General features: G+C 33.7%; 1 protein-coding gene across 1 annotated transcript; it reads left to right on the top strand.

Annotated features, from left to right (window-relative positions):
- Window positions 1-733: 733 nt before the first annotated feature.
- Window positions 734-8183, top strand: Tsp_11697 (conserved hypothetical protein). Its single transcript, XM_003372658.1, has 34 exons — window positions 734-750; window positions 778-1049; window positions 1128-1270; window positions 1309-1405; window positions 1476-1640; window positions 1706-1866; window positions 2497-2596; window positions 2674-2839; window positions 2915-3012; window positions 3066-3245; window positions 3313-3353; window positions 3517-3696; window positions 3854-3961; window positions 4053-4115; window positions 4192-4270; window positions 4354-4594; window positions 4661-4730; window positions 4797-4924; window positions 5007-5080; window positions 5159-5286; window positions 5372-5431; window positions 5497-5628; window positions 5718-5945; window positions 5967-6103; window positions 6181-6289; window positions 6384-6488; window positions 6560-6726; window positions 6774-6885; window positions 6980-7090; window positions 7145-7262; window positions 7337-7447; window positions 7528-7664; window positions 7839-7957; window positions 8051-8183. Exons 1-34 carry the CDS (start codon window positions 734-736, stop codon window positions 8181-8183), a joined length of 4290 nt encoding a protein of 1429 aa, XP_003372706.1.
- Window positions 8184-9433: the final 1250 nt, after the last annotated feature.

Raw genomic sequence — 9433 nt, 5'->3', positions numbered from 1 at the left:
CCAGATTTTTCAAGCAAATTATTCAGCATTGTGACATTTCACCCGGAAGTTTACATCAAATCTTGTTAAATTTCAACGGTCAACAAATTTATTTACAAACAGTGGGAGCGCGATTGCGGCGCTTTGAGAGAGTGTGTGAATGAAATTGTCTGGTTAGCTTGTGTGTGTGTGTGTGTGTATGTGTTGTTAGTGTTCGCATCTGTTTTTGAATAAACGTTAAAGACCAGAAATATGCCTTGCATGAATGTTCGACAAAAGTTTACAGTAACCCCTTTTGTTTCTTAGTCATTAATTGTACTTGACTTGCTTTATTTTTTTGTATTTGAATAATATTTTTATGATAATTAAAGTTTAATAAAGTAACGGTTTGTTTTGTAAACAGAAATTGTTTTGAAATTAAATTTAAATATTATTTTCTTAAATAACAGTACTATCACAGTTGAACGTGATTAACAAATTATATGGTTCTTACTGTATCGACCTGTAATTTTTTGAATTTTTTCAGCAGTCTGTGGAAGTGGAATATTTTCTTTAAAAGTTTTTGGTCTCTATAGCAAACTTGTTTTATATAATATTATTGTACCCTACCGCACGATGAAATAGAATAATAAAACAGTATATTTTAGGTGATAAACTCTCTCGCAGTTGTTTTATCTTTCAGTTTTCTCTGCTAGGATGTCATTTGTTCAAGAAGAATTGCTTCAGTGAGTTCAGTTTTTAGTAAAAATGTGCGATGGGTTTACGCGAAAAGTTTTAAACTTTTTCATTTTGTGGCAGTACTTCTGAAGCGCAGGCGGAGGCAACATCCTTAGACGTGAGTATGAGTTCGGTGACATCGCTATCTCCGTGCCAACAACGTTCCCCATCACATGTGATCAGTAGTCTGATGAGCGATCGTATGTTTGACAAATCGATCGGACCGAACCGAGGTGCTGTGGTTGAATTAAGCGGTAATCCACCGGAAATGATCAATCAGTGCATCGATTATGACCGAAAAGTTTACGATCCTTGGTGGAAAAATTTCACTTCCACTTCTGGTAATATGCAAAGTTGGTTACATTTTTGGTTGTTACCTGTTTCAGATCAAATTTATTTATTTATTTATTTATTTGTTTGTTTCTTTTTAGAAATAATTGACAGCAGCGGCTACAGTTCTTCGGACTATGTCACGTATGATACGTTTTCAGCTCCGAATGTTCAAGAAATTGAGCTGTTGATAAGAAGAAATCATCCTAGCGAATTGATAGATGAATTTTTATGTGATTATCCTGTATTTGTTTAATAATTTATAATTTGTTGCACTTTCAGCCCTTTCAACAGGCTACAATATGGGTGTTATGGAAGAAATCGGCTACGCCTGGGCAAGCATCAACTCGAACTTGTACGTCTGGAATTACGAGAACAAGTGATGAGAATTTGGAATTTTTTTTGTAATTACAATTGCTCTATAGTGAAATATATCGCATTTAGTTCAGAATTGTCCTTTTTCGATGGTCTGGTCGAGACTATTTGCACTGTTGCCTGTGCAAAAGTGAAGTCTGGTGTTCGATTAGCCGGAAAGCCAAGCTATCTTTTGTGCATTGTCACCACGTCGAATGTATTCTTGCACGGATTATCATTTTCCGAATCAAGAGTGCCTGGTGTGTTACATTGATTTCAGTGATGCTTAGACAATACCATGTTTTGTTTTAATTTTTATTTACAGATCAGTGGAATGGGACGTACACACAGTTGCACATGCAACCGCGTCCGTTGTTTACGGTCGGCTTGCAAAAAATGATCGTTACACACGTGTATTGCACGCATAATGGAAGAATTTTTCTCGGAACCACAGCCGGTTACATATGCGAAGTTATCTACAGGGTAGTATATATATATTTCTTTTTCTCTTTTTAATATTAAATAATAACCATTGAAATATTTATTTTTATCAGATTGAATATTTTTGCAATATTATCAGAAACTGGAAATTAGGGGGAACTTGCTTGTTTTGTTTAAATGGAATTTTTAATTTTTTGGATGATGTAGAATGTTTGAATAAAATTGTATAAATGTGTAATGATGTATTTATTTAGTTCGTTTTTTTTGTATTGTTGTATTGGAAGTTTATGTGAAGAAGTAAGTGATTAGTATTAATGGTCGGTTGAAAGTTCAAATATGCAGAGAAGTGGACAAGTGTGCCGCTGGGTTTTGTGAGAATAAATTGAATAATAATTGAAAAGTGTTTGATGGAAAAATGAAATTTCAACGAATTGGAAAAGTTGTGCATGACTTTAACTTTGAGAAATGTGATCAGCAAAGAAAAGAAAGGGTTGGTTCACTTGCAGTTGGGTATTTTATTAATATTTTTTTTGTTTCGCAATTTTGCGTTCAATCAAGTGTTTGTTCAATGTTTAAACTGTGAGCAGTGGTGGAATAGATGAGTTTGTAGATAAAATTTGTTCTTTTGTCACCATTGTAGGTAGCAAATTGATAGCTAATTTATATTTGGTTTAGAATCGACCGTATTTTGGAAAGTCGTGTTGGTTGAAAAATCATTCGTTGAACATCATCACGTCGTTCATGCCGCAGCTTTTGTTAGCAGTTATGGGTTCTGGTAGATTGAAATTTTTATACTTGATCATTTTTGCTTTTGAATAGAAGAAAATGACCAATTAACAACAAACATTTCAGACGAAGTGAAACAGATCGTGTGTGACGAAAGTAGAAACATACTTTACGCTCTTCATCAAAGTGGCGCCATTGAACTGTACGATCTGGGCGTTGAGGGCGACTGTATGAATCAAGTCGCATACGTGAGTTACAGGGATATTGAGCATGCTGCTGAAAAAATTCTCCAGTACGAAAGCAAACAGGATATACATATCTGTTTTTTTGATTTGCTTTGCAAAATTGATATTTTTTGAATTTTAAGCAAAATCATGTCGATCGAGTTGACCCCGGTGATTTCAATATGTCCGATATATAGTTGTGAATCGAAATTTTTGAATTTGATAGCAATCACTTCCAAAGGTAACTTTTATTTATTTATTTGTTGTTGTATATAATTTTTTTTCCTTGTATAGGTTTACGATTGTATTTCACTTGTCAAGCTAATGTTGGTTTGCCAAATGATGAGCAGCAAGTTGACATCTTGACAAGACCGTGTGCATTGACGTTGGTTCATATTCGTCTGCCGCCCGGTTACGATGTCACCGGCGACGTGCAACAGCCGAAATCCATCATTCATGCTCATTGCAATGCAGGTATTAAATTCAAATTTCGATTTATTTTTTTTTCAAAATTTGTTTTTATTTGCATTAATTCTTATAGGGATGTCGTTGTTCATTGAACGAGCGAATGACGATTCGGATGTTATTTGGTGTTTGAGTGGAAAGTTGTTTTACACTTATCCGAAAATATCAGAAACTTTTGTAAGCAATCATCTCGTATTGTTGAGAAAAAGATATTAACAATAATTATACGCACTGTTTTGATGTTAATAATTATTATTTGAATTTGTGTTTATATTTTTAGACAAAAATTTCTCTTTGGGGACAGACGGTCTTTATTAGACAAATACCACCGTGTAAGTGGATGCCGACTGATGCCGAGATTAGGCCATTGCAACCGTGCATGAAGAGACATCTCAATCCACCACGAGAGCCTGCTGTACACAGGCAACTTTCCGAGCGATTTTTAATTATGACCAACAACGTACGTGTTGAAACTTTTTCGCTGATGTGTAAATTTTGCAATTTATTTATTTATTTTTTTTTTGTTCACATGCTGAAAAAAAATTTTTTATCCACAACATATCGTACAATTTTCTTTCCTGTATTATTGTTTCAATTTTATTTGATTTTTTTTACAGTGCATTCAAATATTCGAAAGTCGCAGTCGATCGACGATTGTTTTGCAAATATTGAATCACTTTGGACCTGCGTCGTTTGCAGCAGAAAATATTTATCGAATTCAACGAGTTAGTTGTTATTATTATTATTATTATTTATTAATCACACCGGTCAGTGCTGTGTTTTTTTTCCTATACGCTTTCGTTTATTTGAATATAGCCGGTGGAAATTTGCTGTGTTGCGTTGAACCTGCTGTGCAGAGATGAACATCCCGATGCCAAGGTTTGTTTGTTCAATGTTGTTTTCTTCATAATTTTCTACAATCCCAAGCATCTGTCTGTTCTTCGTATTTTTGTAGATGATGGCGTTGGCGGTGAAGTTGATGGTTTTTCATCGAGGAGCTCCCACTTGGGATGTTCAAGAGCAGACCTATTTGAGTGAGTGAACAGTCAGTTTATTTATGAATTTTATTTAAATTCAAAATTCTACTGTATAATAAATGATAATTTTCGCTTTTTAGTGCGTCATTCGACACCGTTGCGTCCTCTGTACCATCGTCGTTTGAGCATTGTTCAGCAGCATCAACAGCAACAGCAGCAGCTTTTACTGCAGCAGCAGCGTTCAGCTGAAGCCGAGACAGCTGGTTCGGGCGATTTGGCTATCACGTCATCCTGTTTTCACGTCGCTTCCAGAGGATATGTGGATATTCGATTCAGTTTCCGACACAATGCCTTTTATCTTTATTTTTCAAGAATAATCGGGTAAATAAAGCATTCAACAAATATATTGCAAGGAGAAAATGGAGAATCTTTTTTGATCAAATTCAGATATTATTGGAATTCACCGTTGGCTACTGTGCGCAACTGTGCTGATTCTTCTGGAAAAATACGCTCGGTAGTGAGTCATTTTTTGTTTTTGTTTATCTCAATGTTTTTTGATTGGTTAAATGGTTCTTTTCATTAGATACAAAGTTTGATCAGCCCGAAGGAAATTACTGACTACTTGAAACAGTTGCACAATTTTTCTCGTGTACTATTGGATGCTGCGATGCGCGTTTTAATCGATGAAGACCAGGAAGAATTGGAGATGACGTATGTATATATAGACAAAATCTCTCTCTCTCTCTCTCTCTTTGTTAGCAGAATATAATTTATTTAAATTTGTTTGTTTCAGAACTGTGACATGGAATTTTTCTGCCGGCTTGTTTGGAACTCCTGAAGGAGATCTGGGATTGCGAGAAGGTACTGGTAGTTTGGTTATCTCTTTATTGTTATTATTTGCTTTTTTTGAATACTTACTGTATTCTATTTCTCTTATTCTTTTAGCTAAACAGATGGAACAACAGTCGTTGTTGAAATTGCACAGTTTGGTCACTTTGACACAGGAAGTGTTGCATTTGTGGCGTACATTGCTCGATCATCAAGTGCACGTGATTGCTGCATCATTAACAGAAGTGAATTTTGACGATATTTATTTCCATCTTGATTTTTCATTTCAAATTGTGTAATTTGAATATTTTTTTTTGTCAATTTGTTTAGGAAGTTCAAAATCGACTCGTCAGTACAACACTGCGAGATTTGTTGACTCCGGATAAATTAGTAAGTTTTTTTTTTCTCTTGATCAGTTAAAAAAAATGATTTAATTTTAATGCTCAACTTTTCAGATCTTTTCTGCAATAATCAACGCGTTGATTAGCGTTTATTTGGACGATCAGGCAACTGCGTCCATGTTGACGGCCGATTTGAGAACCAAATGTCCGACGTTGTTCACCCGTGACGATGCTGCGGCTGCTAGAGTTAGTTGGAGATTTTTTTTCAAAAAAATTTGGCGCTGATTGGTTGATTGCTTTTTTTAATTATTATCTTGATGTTGAATATTTTTCAGGCGGCTGAACTGATGGAATTGGCCCAAGTAGCGGAAAATGAGTTGAAAAGGCGTGAATTGTTGCAAAATGCTTTGGATTTGTACTTGACCATAGGAGATCAGGTCGACCTCGACACGGCTTGTAAAATTTTTCAACAATGTAAGCCGACAGACATATCCAGCGGTTGGAGTGGCAAAAATTTGCATCACTCAGCTGTTCAAAGCGGCTATGCTTCATTCATTCATTTGGTTTAAGGTAAATTTTACAAGGGAATTGTTCAACTCGCATGTTCGGTAGCCAAGTGCATCGACAAAACCGATTCGGCTTTTTATCACCGGCACTTGTATTTCATGCAATCACAAGCCGACAACAACAACATCCAAATGCCGGAAATACTCACCAAACGGTCCATCTACTATACGATAATGCGCCAATTTAATTTTGTTCATTGAAAAAAAATATACATAGTTCTTATTTTTTTAGACTACTCTGTTATGATTATGTAATTCGCGCGATTGCAAGTTTGCGCGACGAAGTCGACAAAAGCGTCGCAACGGCCAATGAATCATTTACAACTAGCCAACGCAGTTTGGTTTGTCAATTTATTTGTTTGTTTTTTATTTTAATATATATATTTTTTTTAAATACATTTGTTTAATGTTGAATGTTGGTTGAATTTATTATAGTGGGATCAAGTGTTGAGCATGTGTTGGAGTTGTGATGATTGTATTTTGCATTATGTTTTGCTGGATTGGCTGTTCCAGTACGATTTTCAAGACGACATGCTCAAAGTAAGTTTTTTAATTTATTACATTATTATTATTTCCATTTCGATGAAAACAAAAAGTGTCAATTATTATAGTCTGGTTCGCCACATTTTGAAGATTATTTGCAAATGAAATTGCAGCAAAAGGAGAAAGATAATGAAGATTATGTGAATTTGTTGTGGAGATTTTTGGAACATCAGAAGAAATTCCTCCAGGCGGCTAAATTGTTGCAAAAGCTCGCAGCAGAATATTCGTACGTGTTGTTTGTTTGTTTTTTTTTGCACTGGAAAAATTTGCATTTTTTTTTAGCAAAAAGTACGACATTGACAGGCGAATTGAATTCACCATACGGGCGGTACTTTGCATTAAGGCGGGCAAAGAGAATCGCAGTTTCGAGCAATATTTGGAAGATCAATTGGATGTAAATTCTTCTTTTTTTTATTTTTTTGATCATGTTTGACAAACTTTTATTACAGTAGTAGTTAGTTTATTATTTGAATGGATTGTTTCTTCAGATATTGAAAATGCAAAAAAGCATGCTGACATTGTTGAGAAAAGAAAACCTGACCGAACGAACTATTCAAGTTTGCGATTGCTTGAATTACGAAATGCAAGATGCCAACAAGGTTTTATTATTTTTTTTTAATAATAAATTATTTTATTTTTCTTTTTGTTTTCAGCTTTATGATTTTGCTGAAGAATTTGATTTGCCAGAATGCAAGCTTGCCATTATGCAATGTTGTTCGCAATACGACGCCCAAATTGTCGATCAATTGTGGAGAGAAATTATAAGCAAAGGTTGAAAAAAAAATAAATATATAATTTTATTTGTCATTTATCATTGTTGATTATTAATTTATTATCAATTTGAGAATTTCGAACTTGCATGGCTGAAGGATTGGAAGAATTACCCTGCTTAATGACCGCTAAGCTGGTGTTTGTTTCGCATCATTTTGTCAATTCACCACGTTATTTTCCTGCCGGTTGGTGTTGTTTTACCTTTTTTTTGTGAAGCAAATAATAAATAACGAACGATTTCTTTTCTTTTTTTTGTTTTGTTCAGGATTTGTCGTAAGCATGCTTTTGAAATTGGCATTTCAAGGTGGTTTCGCTGACAATTGGTTGGCACGTACAGTAGAGCAGATGTCAATACCGATTGGAACGGTGATGACTCGCATCGATGCAATTTACCGCGTTATGGTACTCAGATTCAACTTGTCGTCAAATTATTCTTTACTTTATTTATTAAACTTGTTAAAACTTACTTAACTAATTTGATAAATGAATGTAAGGGATTACAGAAAATTAAAACAATTAATTAATTGAATGCATTCTAGTTTTCTATTTGATGACTGTTTTTTTACTTATTTTTAGATAGAATATGGAAATCAAGATAATGCGCTTAAAATGTTCTTAATTGGAAATATGTATCACTGTGCGCGTTGCTTGTGGGAAAAGGAACAGCAAATGGAGGATATGGGCACTACGAAAAGGTAACTGTTGTAATAAATTTTTCCAATTCATTCTACTTTTCACTTCAATTATCAATTTTAATTTATAATTTATAATTTGTTTTTTTTATTCAGGGATCTTCTCAGAGAACAGTGGGGAGGCGATTTGTCTTTTTACATAACTCAGTTGCAAAGTTTGCGAGAACATGAAAACTGTGAAAGCATTATGAATGATTTTCAAAAACTTTCCCAGTATTGGAAATTTTAAAACAAAACACAAGTTTCAAAATTACTAACGTTGAGAATAATATTAAAATATTTATTTATATGTATGCTTTTTATGTTTATCTTTTTTCATCATGTTCAATACATGTCATACAGTGCGTATGCTGGTATCATTAAATTGCATATCGTTGGGAACGGAATGATTGAATTGTTATTTAACAAAAAAAAATTTTTTTTTATAAATTAAAATTGCCTTTTATTTACGACAAACTTTATCTCCCATCCAAGTTGCTATACAATTGATGCGTTATTTCAATATCAATTTCGTTGCCAATACACGTACAACTTTTTTCTATACTTTATATATATGAATATGGAAAATCCTTTCTTTTGTATATTTAAAATTATTGTTTAATTTTTTTAATCTATTTTTAGATGACTCAATAATAAAGATTTTTTAGCATACTTTTTTAAAACTATAATTATGTATTTTGCATTATGCCATTAAAAATGTGTCGGTATGATCTTTTGTCTGCTATGTAATTTCAAGAACAAGCCATTTTTTCCTGTTTAATTATATGCACTGTATGTGTGTGTGTTTTGTTTTGAAGGTTCTTTTGCTGATCTGCCCATTCTTGATGATTGATGCAGTTATACATCAATAAATTGATAACTAAGTTTCATTTAGAAATTAACTATCAGGAATGTATTCCATCAGTTGTTCATTCATTTTATGCTGACATTTTCGGTCTCTGAGGGGATAATTTGTAGGCTAGTAAATTTTTTATGAAACCAGCGTTTGCTTTCAGCAGAATGCTACTTTGCCATTTATTCCATGTCTCTCCTACGTCACAGGTAAATGCTTGTGACCTTAATCTTTAACCTCGATTTGTTGGTTCCCTGCTGCTAGCAGATTTATTCTTTGGCTATTTAGTTTGACTGCTGTCGTTTGACTTTTTCTTTGTTCTTTTGTCCATGTATTTTGATCGTCTGACTGAATTTGAACTCTTTGAAAAAAGAACTCAATAATATAGACGTATAAATGTAACTTATCTCTCAACGAATGTTACAGTATTAAAATAAAATATGCAAATATTCACGCCTAGAATAAACGTTGCAAAAAGAAGCTATACTTTTGAAATTTGTTGTTCTGTATAGTCCTTTTCTGTTGCTGTGCCTATTGTAAAGCGGAATTCATTTTTATCTAATTTAAATTTTAGGCAATTTCAAGAGGGCATAACTGTTCTGCATCTATGAGCATTATAATAAAAATTGCATTGTGTCGTGTGCACT

Source organism: Trichinella spiralis (assembly GCF_000181795.1).
Source record: "Trichinella spiralis strain ISS 195 chromosome Unknown Scfld8, whole genome shotgun sequence".
NCBI classification, from domain to species: Eukaryota; Metazoa; Nematoda; class Enoplea; order Trichinellida; family Trichinellidae; genus Trichinella; species Trichinella spiralis.
Note: the sequence above shows the minus strand (reverse complement) of the source record. Positions and strands in the feature narration are given on the sequence as shown.